Source organism: Physeter macrocephalus, chromosome 4 (genome assembly GCF_002837175.3).
Source record: "Physeter macrocephalus isolate SW-GA chromosome 4, ASM283717v5, whole genome shotgun sequence".
In the NCBI taxonomy this organism is placed as follows: domain Eukaryota; kingdom Metazoa; phylum Chordata; class Mammalia; order Artiodactyla; family Physeteridae; genus Physeter; species Physeter macrocephalus.
The window spans coordinates 68,685,614-68,703,906 of NC_041217.1; the positions used below are offsets into that span (position 1 = coordinate 68,685,614).

The 18,293-nt window shown below is 37.5% G+C and overlaps 1 protein-coding gene across 4 annotated transcripts in view; it reads left to right on the top strand.

The window, feature by feature from the left end:
- The first annotated feature begins 11,534 nt into the window (after window positions 1–11,534).
- Window positions 11,535–18,293, top strand: part of CD84 (CD84 molecule) — a 40,986-nt gene continuing 34,227 nt past the window's right edge. For 2 of the 4 annotated variants that reach the window (XM_024116242.3, XM_024116244.3), the window contains exons 1-2: window positions 11,565–11,634; window positions 16,244–16,344. Coding sequence is in view for 2 of the 4 variants with exons in the window: in XM_024116241.3 (XP_023972009.1) it covers window positions 11,589–11,634 (46 nt within the window). In the remaining 2 variants the exon portion in view is untranslated. Of the gene's footprint in view, window positions 11,635–16,243; window positions 16,345–18,293 lie in introns of all 4 variants that reach the window. The other 2 variants (XM_024116241.3, XM_024116243.3) reach the window with 1 other exon arrangement.

Consider the following 18,293-nt stretch of genomic DNA (forward strand, 5'->3'; position numbering starts at 1 on the left):
AGCATTGTAGTCAGAAAAGATCCTTGATAGGATATCAATTTTCTTAAATTTACTGAGCCTTGATTTGTGAACCAAGATATGATCTATCCTGGAGAATGTTCCATGTGCACTTGAGAAGAAAGTGTATTCTGCTACTTTTGGGTGGAATGTTGTATAAATATCAATTAGATTTATCTGGTGTATTGTGTCATTTAAAGCTTGTGGCTCCTTATTTATTTTCTGTTTGGATGATCTGTCCATTGCTGTAAGTGGGGTGTTAAAGTCCCCTACTATTATTGTCTTACTGTCGATTTCTCCTTTCATGGTTGTTAGCATTTGCCTTATGTTTTGAGGTGCTCCTATGTTGGGTGCATAAACATTTATTATTGTTATAACTTCTTCTTGGATTGATCCCTTGATCATTATGTAGTGTCCCTTCTTATCTCTTGTAAGAGTCTTTATTTTAAAGTCTATTTTGTCTGATACGAGTATTGCTACTCAAGCTTTCTTTTGATTTACATTTGCATGGAATATCTTTTTCCATCCCTTCACTTTTAGTCTGTATGTGTCCCTAGGTTTGAAGTGGATCTCTTGTAGAAAGCATATATATGGACCTTGTTTTTGTATCTATTCAGCCAGGCTGTGTCTTTTGGTTTGGGCATTTAATCCATTTACATTCAAGGTTATTATTGATATGTATATTACTATTACCATTTTCTTAATTGTTTTGGGTTTGTTTTTGTGGGTCTTTTTCTTTTCTTGTGTTTCCCACTTAGAGAAGTTTCTTTAGCATTTGTTGTAAAGCTGGTTTTGTGGTGCTGAATTCTCTTAGCTTTTGTTTGTCTGAAAAGCTTTTCACTTCTCCATAAAATCTGAATGAGATCCTTGCTGGGTAGAGTAATCTTGGTTGTACGTTTTTTCTCTTTCATCACTTTAAATATACCCTGCCACTCCCCTCTTGCTTGAAGAGTTTCTGCTGAAAAATCAGCTGATAACCTTATTGGGATTACTTTGCATATTATTTTTTTGTTTTTCCCTTGATGCTTTTAATATTTTTTCTTTGAATTTAATTTTTGCTATTTGATTAATATGTGCCTTGGTGTGTTTTTCCTAGAGGTTATCCTGTATGGGACTCTTGGTGCTTCCTGGGCTTGATTAACTATTTCCTTTCCCAAGTTAGGGAAGTTTTCAACTATAATCTCTGCAAATATTTTCTTAGACACTTTCTTTTTCTCTTCCTCTTCTGGGACCCCTACAATTCGAATGTTGGTGTGTTTAGTGTTGTCCCAGAGGTCTCTGAGATTGTCTTCAATTCTTTTCATTCTTTTTCCTTTATTCTTCCCCTCGGCAGTTATTTCCACCATTTTGTCTTTCAGCTCACTTATTCATTTTTCTGCGTCAGTTATTCTGTTATTGATTCCTTCTAGTGTATTTTTCATTTCAGTTGTTGTGTTGTTCATCTCTGTTTGTTTGTTCTTTAGTTCTTCTAGATCTTTGTTAAACATTTCTTGTATTTTCTCAATCCATGCCTCCATTCTATTTCTGAGATTCTGGATCATTTTTATTATCATTACTCTGAATTCTTTTTCAGGTAGATTGCCTATTTCCTCTTCATTTATTTGGTCTTGTAGGTTTTTACCTTGCTTCTTCATCTGTGATATATTTTTTGCCATCTCTTTTTGGTTTTTTTTTAATGAGTGGGATTGTGTTCCTGTTTTACTGGTTGTTTGGCCTGAGGCTTCCAAAACTGGGGTTTGTAAGCTATTGGGTAGAGCTGGGTCTTGGTGCTGAGATGAGAAACTCCGTGATACCTCACTCCAATGAATATTCCCCAGAGTCTGAGGTTCTCTGTTAGTCTAGTGGTTTGGACTCAGAGCTTCCACCACAGGAGCTTTGGCTGGACCCTGGGCTTGTGAACCAAGATCCTGCAAGCTTCCTGAGGTGGCAAAAAAAAAAAAAAACAAATAACAAAGTAAAAAATAAAATTAGACTAGGAAACAGACATATTAGGAAGAATATAAAAATAAAAATATAGATGAATCGACAATTGGATGGTACATCAGTACCACAATAGTAAAAAAGAGGAGAGGGAAAGAAAGAAAAAAAAAGGAGGAGGGACAGAAAGGCCTTGGCTGTGTTGAGTGGGGCCAATGCTCAGGACCCACAGGGCTGGAAAAGGCCCTGGGGGCTGTGGGGTGTGGGGCTTAGGCTCAAGGAACAGAAGAGACCCTGGTGTGCCCCCCACCCCTGGTCTCAGAGGGCAGGGGACCTCACCTGGAAGCCCAGCAGGTTTCTTGGGCTCTAGTGGGTGGGGCAAATGCCCTCCTCTCCTCTCCTGCTCCTCTGGTCTGGGAGGGCCCCTCCCACCTGCCTCTCCTGATCTCCCTGGCCTCCCTCCTATGCCCCCAAGGACCCACGCAGTCCGGAGGGGCTTTGGAGGCCAAGGGGATGTCCTGGGAGATCAGCAGGCTCCCCAGCCCAAGTGGGTCAGGCAATCGCCCTCCACTCCTCCCCTGCTCTTCCTGGAGTGTCCCTCCCACCTGCCTTTACTGATCTCCCTGGACTCAAGGGTGCCAATCCTGTCTGTCCTCCACTTCTACTCCCCCCTCAGTCACCCTACATACTACCAGTTCACTTTGGGGTTCCTTCCATCTCTTTGGGCATCAGAGTCTCCCACCAGTGGCCAGCAGGTGCTCTAGTTGTAGGGAAATGCTAACTCCATGTCTCCCCACACCATCATCTTGACTCTGCCTCTCTGACACCTCTTTTATAAGGGCACTTATTCCTTTTATGAGGGCTCCAGCCTCATGATCAAATCATTTTCCATAGCCCCCACCTCCTGATACTGTCACATTGGGGGTTAGGTTTCAACATATGAATTTTAGGGGGACACAAACATTCAGTTTATAGCAACCATTTAACATACATACACACCAGCAGTGTATAAAAGTTCTAGTTCCTCCATATCCTTGCCAACATTTGGTATGGTGAGTGTATTAGTCAAGGTTCTCCAGAGAAACAGGATCAATAGAACATATACATATATAACTACAATGAGACTTATTATAAGGAATTGACTCATATGATTATGGAAGCTGTAAAGTCCCACAGTCTGCTGTCTGAAAGCTGGAGAACCAGGAAAGCTGGTGGTGTAAATTCCAGTCTGAGTCTGAAGGACTGAGAACCAAGAACACCGATGGTGTAAATCCCAGTCCAAGGGCAAAAGACCAATGTCTTGGCTCAAGTAGTCAGGAAGAGAGAGCCAGTTCAACCTTCCTCTACCTTTTTGTTCTATTCAGCCCCTCAACAGATTGGGTCATGCCCACTGACAATGGGGAGAGCAATCTACTTTACTCAGTCCACCAATTCAAATGCTAATTTCTTCCAGAAACACCCTCACAATACACTCAGAAATAATGTGTAACCAGATATCTGGGCATCCCATGGTCCAGTCAAGTTGACACATAAAATTATCCATCACAGTGAGTCTTTTTAATTTTAAAGATGTTTAAATGCATCTCATTGTAGTTTTAATTCAATTTCCCTAAAGATTAATGAAGTTGAGCATCTTTTCATTTGCTTAGTTGCCAGCCTTATATCTTCTTCGATGAAGTGTCTATTTAAACTTTTGCCCATTTATTTTATTGGGTTGTTTGTTTTCTTATTATTTAGTTTTGAGATCACTGTATTTTCTGGATATAAGTCCTTTGACAGATACATAGTTTGCAAAAATTTTCTCTCTGTGGCTTTTCTTTTCACTCTCTTAACAGTGTCTTTTGAAAAGCAGAAGTTCTTAATTTTGGTGAGGTCGGATTTGTCAATTTATTCTTCTGTGGATTGTGATTTTGGTGGTGTGTCTAAGAAATCTTCATCTGCCACAAAATTACAAATATTTGACAAATACGTTTTCTTCTAGAAGTTTTATAATTTTAGGTTTTACCTTTAGGTCATGGTCTATTTTGAATGGATTTTAAAAATCTGGTACAATGTATGAATCAAAGTTATTTTTCTATTTTTTCTTTCCTTTCTCTCTCTCTATCTCTCTCTCTCTCTCTTTTTTTTTTTTTTTTTTTTTTTTTGGCTGCATTGGGTCTTCATTGCTGCACGCAGGTTTTCTCTAATTGCTGCGAGTGGGAGCTACTCTTCATTGCAGTGCACAGGCTTCTCACTGTGGTGGCTTCTCTTGTATCAGAGCATGGGCTTTAGGTGCATGGGCTTCAGTAGTTGCAGCACGTGGGCCCTAGAGCATGCAGGCTTCAGTAGTTGTGGTGCATGGTCTCAGAAGTTGTGGCACACAGGCTCTAGAGTGCAGGCTTGGTAGTTGTGGTGCACAGGGTTAGTTACTCCATGGCATGTGAGATCTTCCCGGACCAGGGATTGAACCCGTTTCCCCTGCACTGGCAGGCAGATTCTTAACCACTGCACCACCAGGAAAGTCCCTCCTTTCTTTTCTTTCTTTCTATTTCTTTTACTTCCTTCATTTCTTTATCTTCTTTTTCATATGGATATTCAATTATTCTAAAATCATTTGTGGGAAAGACTGTCCTTTATGCACTTCATTTCTTCTGTGCTTTCATCAAAATCCATTTGTCCATATATGTGTGAGTCTGTTTCTGGACTCTCTATTCTATTCCATTGATCTGTTTGTCTATCTTTAAACCAATTCTACACTATTCAACTCTAAATTCATAATTATTATTGGTAGCTCTTCAATTTTGATTTTCTTTTTCATGGTTGTTTTGCCTATTTAGGTTTTTTGCATTTCCATTTTAGAATCAGCTTGTAAATTTCTGTTAAAAATCCTTCTGGTTATGAATAATTATACAACTAAAAATTAGACAACTTAGAAGAAATGGATAAATTCCTAGAAATATACAACATGCAATGTACATACATACATTCTTTCTTCATCATGAAGAAATTGAAAGTCTGAACAGACAAGTAGTGAATAAGGAGATTGAATTAGTAATCAACAATCTCCCAACACATAAAACCCCAGGACCAGATGACTTCACCGGTGAATTCTTCCAAGCATTAAAAGAATTAATGTCAATCCTCAATCTCGTCCAAAAAATAGAAGAAGAGAGAATGCTTCCAAACTCATTTTACAAAGTCAGTATTACCCTGATACCAAAACCAGACAAGGACACTACAAGAAAAGAAAATTACAGACCAATATCCCTGATGAACATAGATGCAAAATTCCTCAACAAAATTTTAGAAAACCAATTCAGCAATACATTAAAAAGATCATACACCATGATCAGGTGGGATTTATGCCTGGAATTCAAGGATGGCTTAACATCTGCAAATCAGTCAGTGTGATACATCACATTAACAGAGTGAAAAGTAAAAATAATATGATCATTTCAGTAGATGAAAAAAATTTTGGAAAAATTTTCATTAATTCATGATAAAAATTCTCTAAAAAATGGGTATAGAAGGAATGTACCTTAACATTATAGAGGCCATATATGACAAGCCAACAGCTAGTGTCATACTCAACAGTAAAAACATAAGTTCCTCTAAAATCAGGAACAAGACAAGAATGTCCACTCTCACCACTTTTATTCAATGTAGTACTAGAAAACTTAATACTAGCCAGAGTATTTAGACAAGAAAAAGAAATAAAGACATTCCAATCTGCCTGACAATGCAGGGGACACAGGTTCGATCCCTGGTCTGGGAAGATTCCACATGCCACAGAGCAACTAAGCCCACAAGCCACACCTACTGAAGCCACAACAACAGAGAAGCCGCTGCAATGAGAATCCCATGCACTGCAATGAAGAGTAGCCCCCACTCGCCACAACTAGAGAAAGCCCAAGCAAAGCAACGAAGACCCAATGCAGCCAAAAATAAAAATACATATATAAATAAATAAACTTTAAAAAAAAAAAGAAATAAAGGCATTCCAATTGAAAAGGAAAAAGTAAAGTTCTCTGTTTGCAGATGACATAATATATGTAGAAAACCCTAAAGGCTTCACCAAAAAACTCTTAGAAGTAATAAGCAAATTCAGTAAAGATGCAGGGTACAAAACCAATATACAAAAATCATTTGCACTTATATACACTAGTAAACTATCAGAAAGAGAAATTAAGAAAACAATCTCATTTACAATTGAATCAAAAAGAATAAAATATCTAGGAATAAATTTATGAAGGAGGTGAAATGTCTGTACACAAAAACTATAAGACATTGATGAAAGAAAGTGAAGAAGACACAAATTAATGAAAATGTATTCCATGCCCATGAATTAGGAGAATGAATAGTTAAAATGCCCATACCATCCAAAGCAAACAATAGAGTCAATGCAATCCCTACGAAAATTCCAATGGCATTTTCACAGAAATAGAAAAAACAATATAAAATTTATATGAAACCAAAAAACACCCTGAATAGTCAAAGCAATTCTGAGAAAGAAAAGCAAATTTGAGGCATTACAAGTCCTATTTTCAAACTATATTGCAAAGCTATAGTAATCAAAACAGTATGATATTGGCATAAAAACAGACACATAGATTAATAGAACAGAATAAAGAGCTTAGAAATAAACTTTATGGCCAATTACTTTGTAAAAAAGGAGCCAAGAATGTGCAATGAAGAAAGGATAGTCTCTTCAATAAATTGTATTGGGAAAACTAGATATTCACATGCAAAAAAAAGAAACTGGACCCCTATATTACACCATACACAAAAATCAACTCAAAATGGATTAAAATGTAAAATCTGAAACCATAAAACTCCTGGAAAAAAGCATAGGCAGTAAGTTCCTTGACAGCAGTCTTGGCAATGATTTCTCGGATTTTACACCAAAAGCAAAGGTAACAAAAGAAAAAAAATTAAAAAGTTGGACTCAGGCTTCCCTGGTGGCTCAGTGGTTGAGAGTCCGCCTGCCAATGCAGGGGACATGGGTTCATGCCCCAGTCCAGGAAGATCCCACATGCCACGGAGAGGCTGGGCCCGTGAGCCATGGCTGCTAAGCCTGTGCGTCCAGAGCCTGTGCTCCACAACAGGAGAGGCCACAACAGTGAGAGGCCCATGTACCAGAAAAAAAAAAAAAAAAAAAGTTGGACTCATCAAACTAAAAAGCTTCTGCACAGTGAAGGAACTCATCAACAAAATGCAAAGACAGCCTAAGGAATTCGAGAAAATATTTGCAAAACACATATTGTAAGGGATTAGTATCCAAAACATGTAAAGAACTCATATGAGTCAATAGCAAAAAACCCCAAACAATCCAATTTAAAAATAGGCAGAGGTACTAACTAGACATTTATCCAAAAATGGCATACAAAAGCCAAACAGGTACATGAAAATGTGCTCAACCATATCTCGTGTTTTCACAGTAAGAATCTTTGCTGCAAGCAGTTTCCTCACAGCAGTTTTGTTGCCCAACTAGTTAGCCATAAGACAATTTTGCCATACAAGAAAATAACAAAAACAAATTTTAAAAAAGACAGACATAAAAAAGGACATAATGAAACATGAAAAATCAATAACAAAACATTTAAAAGATTTTATTGTGAAACAAATGAACCTGTCTATGAAACAGAAACAGACTCACAGACATAGAGAACAGACTTGTGTTTGCCAAAGGGGAAGGGGAGTGGGAGAGGGCTGAACTGGGAGTTCAGGGTTAGCAAATGCAGACTATTATATGTAGAATGGATAAAAAACAAGGTCCTACTGTATAGCACAGGGAACTATATTCAATATCCTGAGATAAACCACATGGAAAAGAATATAAAAAAGAATTATATATATATTTATATAAAATTATATATATATAATTTTGCTGTACAGCAGAAATTAACACAACATTGTAAATCAACTACACTTCAATTAAAAATATTTTATTGTGGAAAATAAAAGTACAAAAATATTTGAAAACATTTTAAATATGTGTAGATTCGTGATTGTAGCTGTATTCAGGTATACCTTAAAGAGAAGGATGATACTTCCTTTCTCAAGGTCAGTCATTAAGGGTTCAGAATCTATTGTTGGATGTTTAAATTGTTTATAATATAAGAAAGTCTGCTGTAAATCTCTTCAGATTTCCCTAGAAGTAAAATGAACAGATGAGGAATGCTGTTATCTCTTATCAATGCATATAGCCTATACAACTGGTAGGACACATCTGGACTACATTTAAATGTTCTATCACATGCCCAGTCCTCATATTTCACCAAATCATCTAAGCCAGAGTCTGTGCCAAATGCAAAAATTCTACATCACATTCTCCACTATCAAGTAGAAAAAATTTCCACTATTTTCAAGAAACATACTCATCAGGAATCTTGTAATTTGGCAGGGGTAGGGAAAGTTTGATTCTTCTGTCGTCTCCAACATCTAATATTGCTTGATACATTTGGTAAAGATGAGATTAGAGAACAAGTGGTTGTATCTAAATCAGGTAAACAATTGATGATTAATGCTCTTGAAGACTGTTGTGAATTACTAACCACCTCTTTTATATTTGCTATAGCTTGGTAAACTTTTGGTTTTGATGGAAGGAGGGATGACTGTGCTCACCAAAGGATTTTTCAATTTTAGTTTTTGCCACAGGTTTTCTCAGGATAGTATAGTAATCATCACAGTGATTATGAAGAACTAGGCTATAGTAGGGTCTACATGTTTGTAATTATTACTTGTTTAATATAATTACAGCATTTTATTATATGTAGTTAGAGAAATTTATATACTAAATAAAACAAGTGTCTTACAATGTTCAAAAACAAAAAAACCTACTGGGATTTTGAGTGGGATTTTGTTGGATCTATAGATCAATCTGGGGAGAACTAACATCTTAACAATATTGAATCTTCCAACACATCAGTAGGCATTCCTTCCCACTTATTTCTAGTTTCCAGTGTCTTTTGTCAGATTTATCCTTAAGCTTTCATCAAATTTATCTGTAAATATTTCATATTTTTGACCCCCTCTCTACTTCAGTTTGCATAGTTTTTATTGTCTTGACGTTCACTGACCCTTTCTTCTGAAGTGCTTATTCTGATATTAAGTCCATCTAATTAAATTTTGTTTCATATATCATATTTTTACACTTTAGAATTTCCAGTTGGTACTTCGTTGGGATTTTGATTTCTCTCCGGAAACAGGCTATCTTTTCAAAGTTTCAACACATTTTCCTGTAAATTCTTCAAAATATTTACAGCAGTTGTTTTAAAGTCTTTACCTGCTATTTCTCAAACCTGCTCATCTGTGGTTTATTTCTATTGATTTAGCTTTCTCCTGATTATGAATCACATTTTCTTGCTTCTTAACAATTCTCATAATTTTAATGTATTCAAACAGTTGTATAAAAGAAAATATATTGTAAAGTATAATGCTTTTTTTTTTGTTTTACTTTATTTATTTCCCTAGGAATGCAATCCCTTCCCTCTGCCTGGCATTTTGAGTGAGAAGGTGATCATTAATATTCTCCTTAGAATTAAATTGAGCTGGGATAGTGTCATAGCTTTAATTAGATTGAGTTCACTTACAATTAGCCTAAACCCCAACCCCCTTCACAACCACTGCCTTTCAGATCTTATTAATATTTGAAGTGGGAAGGGGTTGGGCTGTAGTTTCATTATTTTTGGTTCACTTTTATATTAAAACTCCAACTACATGTGTCATACAATCTGCCTCTGTTTTCCAGATCCTTCTCAGTGCCACTTTCTCAGCAAAATTCTGGAGAGCATGGGAAATGTTGGACAAAAAGAATTTGTTTTTGCCCTGGAGGCTTTTCCAAATTCCAGCTTGTCCTGCCAGTCCACATGTCACCTAAGTTTTATCTAATTTGTCTGTCTTCTCAAAGTTTCTGTGGCAGACTCTCTCTTCTATTGGTCTGTACCCCAGACTGGCCTCCTGCCCCAGATCTCAAGCTATTTGGCTCTTTGCTCATCTACAAAGGGCACATCAAGAGAAGAAGTCTCAAAAGCTAGTATCTTCTTGATTAAAAAAAATACACTATTGTGTGGCAGGTTAAGGCTGAAAGACAGAGATAAGACACTGGTTCAAGCTTAAGAGAACATAAGTCCTTGAGTAAGATACCAATATAGGAGTTCTTGTCTATGGCCATACCACCCTGAACGTGCCCTATCTCATCCAATAAAGGAGTTCTAAAGACATACACATGAGACCAAGCAAGAGTTTTAAATGCAAGAGAAAAAGAAACATTTTTTCAGAGAATGAAGAAGGGTAAAAGAGGATATAAAGTCAGGTTTCCAGCAGCTCTTGGCAACTTCATAGTCTTTCTTCCTTCTCTGTACAACTAACACAAGATAGATGTGTGGTTTTGCAAATGTATTAATTTAATATTTCAGGAAGGTATGCTTGCTAAAACTGTGAAAGTAATATGGTTTTATCTTGTGAAAGGAAAAAATAAAATTGGGAAATTTTATTTTTATTTTAATCCTTCTTTGGTCTCAGCTTCCCAGTTCACTATATCTACATAAAGGCACTCAACTATTCAATATTGAATAAGTGTATATGGAGAATGATGAGCAGGATTGTTCTATGAATGACTCCAGATGCTCAGGACCCCTAGAAATGAGCTAGCTGGCTGAGGGAAAGGCTGCATAAAATCTTACTTCCCCAGGTCTCAGGGCCTATCTCCTCAGTTTTCCCAGTACTCCCTAAATCATCTGGGTCCAGGTTCAAACTGCTTGGCATCTGATCCCAAATATTTACTCACATTACCACTCTCCAACACACCCCACACAGACAAGGCCCTTGTACTTTTAACAGGGATTGGCTAGGAGCATAACTAGAGAAGTATCCTAGAAGTATACTAGAGAACAGTCCTGTGTTACATCTAGCTCAATCATAACATAATTATACAAATTATACATTATATACATTATTTATGTATATACATATATACATTACAATGTATAATATAATTTATATATTTATATATAACTATATATTATCTGATAATATACATTATATTATTATTACATATAATATAATTATTATATAGTATAAATAATTTTACAGTTATATACAATTATATAATAGAATTATAAATAATTATTATTACATGCAACTATAATTATGTATTGTTAATTGCTACCACTTATTAAGCTCCTATAGTGTTAACACATTCTTCCTATTCATAATCCCTACCACCTTTCTCCTAATAATGTTAACTTACTCTTTAGACCTGACTCAGCTTGGTTGTCAGTTCCTTCAGGAAACCTTCCCCACACTGTCCTAGTCTGGGTTAGAAGTCCCCGCTGCCCTCTCAGTTCCCATTATTTTCTCTTCGGCAACACTTATCACACTATATTGCCTGTTAATATTGATCTCCCCAGCAAGAATATGAGCTCCATGAAAGGAGGGTGATCAATTGCTTTGTTGCTCTTTATACTGTCAGTGCCCAGAATAGTGTCTGGCACATAGTAGGCATTCAATAAATATTTGTTGAAAAAATAATTAATTATACAATAGGAAAAAAAAACCTAGCATGTCCTTCATCAGCTAACTCACTTCCTTTCTTCAATGCGTTCTATAAAAAGGGGCATGAAAACAGAAGCGAGACAGATTCTGCATTGGAAGAGAGCCATACTTTTGCACAGAAGTTTATACTCTGGAAGAAGATGGCTCTTCACCACCTATGGATCTTGCTCCTTTGCCTACAAACCTGTGAGTTCTGACCCTTGCTGATCCCCTCCTAATTTTCTATTGTTTTAGAAACTTCCCTTAAGGAAGATATTGAAATGCCCTTTTGATCTGCTTTAACAGAAACACCCTGCATCTCAAAAGGGATCCAACTGACTGGGGAGAGACCTAAGATCCAAACCTGTTTTTCAGCTTTAGAGTTTATATTTCTGAACTTTATTTGTATTCAGTCTCCAAAGATCTGAGACAAAACTTTCTGCTCAGAAGAGTCAGCACACGGTAGACCTGCCCAGAAAACCAACAGAGGAACAGATAATCCAAAACCTTGAAAAACTTAAAGCAATTTGTTTTGGGTGTTAGAATGTGTTATATAGATTTTAACAGAGATAGACCCTTCTCAATTATTTCATTGCTCCAGCAGATTAGAGAGATGCATGACTATAATTATCATTGTAAAAACTTCATTGCTATAAGCTCCCTTTATTTTCAAAGCAAATTCAGAGCTATTGCTCTGCTTCTGTCCTCCAAAAACCCTAAAATAAATGGAGAAGAGATTATTATCCCTGTTTTACAAATAAGTTAGTTCTCAAAAAAGAAGCAGAGAAGTTGAACTGAAAATTCTGTTTTTCTTACTTATGGCTTAACAGTAAAGAATAAAGGTCAAATGAATATTGGTTGTTGTTAGTACAAAGAAAACTATGTAACAACATAGTTCTGGGAGTGCTTTGTCACTGCATATATTATCTCATTGAATCCTAACAATTGCCTTATTTATGTAAAAACTGACTATATTTGGCATTTCTAAATCTACTTATAGTGTCTCTTACCAGCTTTGGAAATGCACTAGCAAATTCCTGGCATGAGTTAGAACACAGAGAATCTAGTGGGTTAGGATTTCTTGAAAAGGTAGAATCCATGCACTTTGGTCTCTCTGGTTCTCTTAACCATTTAAAGCTGTGGCTCATTTAATGTGAGCTTCATAGAGATTGTATCCACTGGACAGGCCAAGTTCTTAGAGCCTATGTTAGTCATCCCGACATACAAGTAGAAAATGCAAGTAGATGGGGAAAAAAGTTGGATAGAACCTAAGTGTAAATCTAGGGATGTCCCTAATCTTCCAAAGAAGGGCTGGACAGGGTGGTACTTGATACCACTTAACTTGGAAAGCATTTTACAATTTTTATGCCCACATTCTTATGTGATACATACTAAAATCATTTAAATAAGCAAGATAGATATTATTAATTCCATTATGCAAAAAAAGTGTAAGCTAAGATTCAAGTTAAACAATTCACCTGAAATTTCACAACCCGAAATTGGTAGAGCTGGAAATGGACATTCTGTTAACCCCAGGGCTATAGTTCTCTCTGCTCCACACTTTTCTGACCTCTTCGCTCATTCAGTTTCCACGTCCTTGATACTCTTCAAAGGACAATACATGCTATGATGAAAGGCAGCTCTAAGATACACTTGCCTCATCTACTGAAACTGAAATCGAAGTTGTCAAATCAGCTAGCAGTGAATCATTCATCCATTAGCTTTAGGACTTTGGGAAAGTTATATAAACTCCACCTGTTGTCAGGAAGGGGACTATTTCCCTTCTTCCCCCTCTTGAGTTCTTGTGGCTGGACTAATAATAAAATTATTAGACAGATTATAGGAGAAAAGAGACAAATTTTAATTTGTGCACACAGAAGTCTCATAGAAATTAGACCTAACAAGTGGCCAACATAAACAGCTTTTATACTTTTTAGACAAAGAAAAAATAAACTTGTGAAGAATCAACAGGACAAAGAAACTTAGGCTTTGGGTGCCCAATCAGTGAAGAATGTGAACAGAGTTTGGGCTTGGAGTAGTAAATTAAAGTAACAAGGTTTGTTTATACAAGCTTCTTGCCCCAAATTCCCTGTCTCTGGAGATAAGGATGTCCTTGTAACTCCAGATATAGGGAGTGCACCTTTCACATGGGAGATTTATTTTCTGCTTTCAGGGGGACAGAGAAGAGTCAGTTTCCTTCTTGCATTGGCTGCTTCTTAAGGAACTTCAATTCAAAATAATCAACATAGGGAGTTCCCTGGTGGCCTAATGGTTAGAATTCTGGGCTTTCACTGCCATGGCTCAGGTTCAATCCCTGGTAGGAGAACTGAGATCCCTGCAAGTGACACGGCCATAAAGTAATAATAATAATCAATATGCTATTGTGGCATATTTGAGGGCAGCCCATCCTGGGCCCCAAAATTGTTATTTAGACTTCAAAATGGGAGAACTATTAGTACAATAGGATTGTTTTGAGAACCAAAATGATAATCCATGTACAACACTTGGCACAGTATCTGAATATAGTAGGTGCTTAACAAATATTAACTAATGCTGTTGTTTTTCACACCTGCTTTTCACATGGTTTTAGGAGGAGCCAGGGCTTTCTTGCACTGAGATCCTGAGGGCGAGAGGGCGAGACTCCTCTGTTTAGGATGATCCAGGGAACATGAGCAGATGAAAAGATGGTGGAAATTTGAGCTTAGGTGTGGGCTCTTGGGGTTCCATAAGAAAAAACCAGGGATAAAATATTCATTTTGTCAGGGATCCATAAATGAGGGGTGGGGACTTGTTTTTATAGCAGTAAAACTAAAAGTACTTTCAGGTACAATTTGCCTTTGCTGAATGGATCTGTTTACCTTTTAAAGTTTATTCCACCAACATTTCCGGAGTCAAAAATATACCCGAAATCCCTCCTGCTGCTATTCCTGGCAAAGGTGGTCCCTTATATTTAGCACTGGGCTTAGACATCAACACTGACTTTACTTACTTCCCTGGAATTCAGAGCAGTGGAAGCAGCTGAAATGCAGTGGGAAAAGGGGGTTGGAAATCCCATTTTCCCTTGAAATCACTGAAATAAGAGGAGTCTGAGTGTGCAAAGCTCATGACCATTCCATGTTGGAAAAGTTTTCTCTAAGAACCAAGACTCACAGTCTTATGCTCTGTAATCTCAACTTCCTCATTGTGACCTGTGAACACTGTGACTCTGACTGTCCCTCCAAGTATTCTACTAACCACATACCCATTGGGGTAGAAAACAAGAATCCACCACTTTTGCTTCATGTCCCTCTATGTGTTCTTTCTCACACTCCTTTAATTCTTCCTTTTCTCCACACCTTTCTCACTTCTCTTTCTTCAGCCCCTCCACTTGCTCCCTTCTCCTCTCTCTTGTCAATAATAGTAATAATTAACCATTTATGAAGCAATCACTACATGTCTGGCATTACTCTAAGTAGCTTACGTTTGTTATTTTGTCTAATCCTCACAACACCTTATGAGGTGGATACTATTAATATCCCAATTTACAGATGAAGACATTGACACAGAAAATCAGAAGTCATTGAGCCAAAAAGTGGGGGAAGTATGATTTGAACTCCAGTGCCTTTAGGCTTAACCACTGAACAGTGCTGCCTTCACCCACTTTGATGCTGAAGTGGAATTGTCCCTGAGATTGATGGTTATCCCACTTTGGGATTTATCATGAATGGTGATTTATTCCCAACAAGAAAGGATTATTCAGCGGCGGCTGGGCCTATCTCTATACCTACCTACAGAGGAGGATGGGGGTTAGAGGCCAGGCCTTTGCCAGTAACAGAAGTTTAGGCAGGCCAGCAAGGCAGAATATCCAAGGAAATGACCATATCCAGACATGGTTCAGGTATCGTTCACATGAACATGGTTATGTGTTGACTTGAATTTTCTTTTTCAAAACAAACAAGTGTCCAGTATCAACAAGGTCTTGATGTCTTGTTGAACATAGAGCACAGTCATGGTGTGTTCCAGCAGGTGATACTTAAAAGTACAAGAGAAGTGAGCGGGCCCCTCTGGATATCTGTTCCTGGATAAGTAGGCCCCAACCATCATCCTGGGGGTTAGAGACAGGACTTCATGCCTGGAGAAGGGTCCTGGCAAGAGTCAATTTGCCACTAGTCCAAAGTCCTAATAAAGAGGGGCCTTCAAGATAAAGACCAAACCTCTGTTCTAGAAAGCGATTTGAGCAGACTACTACCATAGACACTCAGAAAGGGCTTAAAAGCAAAAGCTCAAACTAACACACCATTGTAAAGCAATTATACTCCAATAAAGTTGTTTAAAAAAAAACGACTATGTATAAAACAGACAAGCAAAAGGGTGTATTGTATAGCACAGGGAAATATAGCCATTATTTTCTAATAATTTTAAATGGAGTATAATCGATAAAAATATTGAAAAAAATAAATAAAGCAAATCATTGTAAAGATTCAATGATACAGAGCTTAGCACAAATGTCTGGCACATAGTAAGTGCTCAATAAATATTGGCTATTAAAAAAAAAAGCAAAAGCTCAGTTATAGACAAGAAAAAATGTATTAAGTATTAAAAATCCAGTCTCCAGGTAGAGGCTTGAAGCTGCATACTTGTGACAACACGGGACTCCAGTAGAGGGGGTAGTGACCCACCACACCAACCCAATCCACAAAGCAGCCTTAGAGATCAATATGGTGACCCACAAAGCAGCCAGAGTGTCTTCACAACAGGATCCCAAAAGTCAGTGCTAGGCTACTTAGGCTACTCAAGTATCTCCTTAATCAAACCTTTCTTCTCTTGAACCTAATAGAAGGATGAATCTGTAAGTTTGGGGGTATCTAACCTCATCTACGTGGAAGCTGGAAAAGAAAGAGGTGTGAACAATCAATTGGGGGGCTGATGTTAGTAGAGGTATGTACCCACATTTCCTTTGTTATACTCGATTTTTGATTATATGCTTACAGTGCCGAGTAGTGATAAAACAATGGGTGGCCAGGACCCCATCTCTGTTTTGAGAATCTGTGTGTGTGTGTGTGTGTGTGTGTGTGTGTGTGTGTGTGTGTGTGTGTTTTGCAGAAGTGGATTCAAGTCAACCCAAATCTCAATAAAGATAATATAAAGTAAAAACAGATCCAGCAGAAAATAGCATACTGTTGTATGGGGGTGGTAGGTTCCTTTTTTTTAAAACCTCATAACCAAGGACTTTCCATCCTCATGGAGAATGACACAAAACTTCTGGCTGCTAACACTTTGTTTCCTCTTTGTCTGCTACTTCCCTTCACTCAGAATAACTGGTAACAACTACCTCTCTTCTGGGTGCCATTGGGTGGTGCTATGTCTGGTCACCCTTCCAGGCCTGAAATATTCAGGGAGGCAGTGAATGGGAGGAGAGGAGGGGAAGGTAAGCTGGAGTCAAAAAAAAAGGACAAGAAATACTGACTTGAAGAATCCTAAAGAAGTGACGGGGTTTGGGTCACTATTAAGCAACAGTCTACCCTTCCTTATTTCCACTCCCATGAATAGATTCATGTTGGCCTTCTCTAACATCTCCCCAATACTGCAGCTCTTCTTTTGGAACAGTTGTCTGGGGGTATTATCTTAATCTCGGTAATAATGCTTTTGTTTTACATAACAAACACATATGATGCCTAGTATATGCAAGGTACTTTTCCAATAGGTTTACAAATATTAACTTGTTTAACTCTCATAACGCTTCTATGAAGTAAGTGCTACTATTATTCTATTGGCTTCATTTAGAAGCTGATAAAACTGAGACACAGAGAGGTGGTTAAATTCCCAAAGTCTCATGGCTAGAACCTGGCAGAAGTAGGATTCAAGCTCAGGCAGTCTGGATCTTCATCACTAAGTCATGGTGCCTGACATGGGGGCAGAAAGAGGGTGCTCCTCAGGGCAAGACTCCCTTTGGGGGCTCTAGATTCTTCTCTGTTGATATATACACCTGAGAGCACTCTAGTGTTATTTTTTTGTTGAATTTTTGAATTTTATTTTATTTTTTTATACAGAAGGTTCTTATTAGTCATCAATTTTATACACATCAGTTTATACAAGTCAATCCCAATCACCCAATTCAGCACACCACCATCCCCACACCCTCGTGGCTTTCCCCCCTTGGTGTCCATATATTTGTTCTCTAAATCTGTGTCTCAACTTCTGCCCTGCAAACCAGTTCATCTGCACCATTTTTCTAGGTTCCACATACATGTGTTAATATACGATATTTGTTTTTCTCTTTCTGACTTACTTCACTCTGTATGACAGTCTCTAGATACATATGGTAATTCTATTTTTAGATTTTTAAGGAACCTGCATACTGTTCTCCCTAGTGGCTGTATCAATTTACATTCCCACCAACAGTGCAAGAGGGTTCCCTTTTCTCCACACCCTCTCCAGCATTTGTTGTTTGTAGATTTTCTGATGATACCCATTCTAACTGGTGTGAAGTGATACCTCATTAGTTTTGATTTGAATTTCTCTAATAATTAGTGATGTTGAGCAGTTTTCATGTGCTTCTTGGCCATCTGTATGTCTTCTTTGGAGAAATGTCTATTTAGGTCTTCTGCCCATTTTTGGATTGGGTTGTTTGTTTCTTTAATATTGAGCTGCATGAGCTGTTTCTATATTTTGGAGGTTAATCCTTTGTCCGTTAATTCATTTTTGTCCGCAAATATTTTCTCCCATTCTGAGGGTTGTCTTTTCGTCTTGTTTATGGTTTCCTTGGTTGTGCAAAAGCTTTTAAGTTTCATTAGGTCGCATTTGTTTATTTTTGTTTTTATTTCCATTTCTCTAGGAGGAGGGTCAAAAGGATCTTGGTGTGATTTATGTCAAAGAGTGTTCTGCCT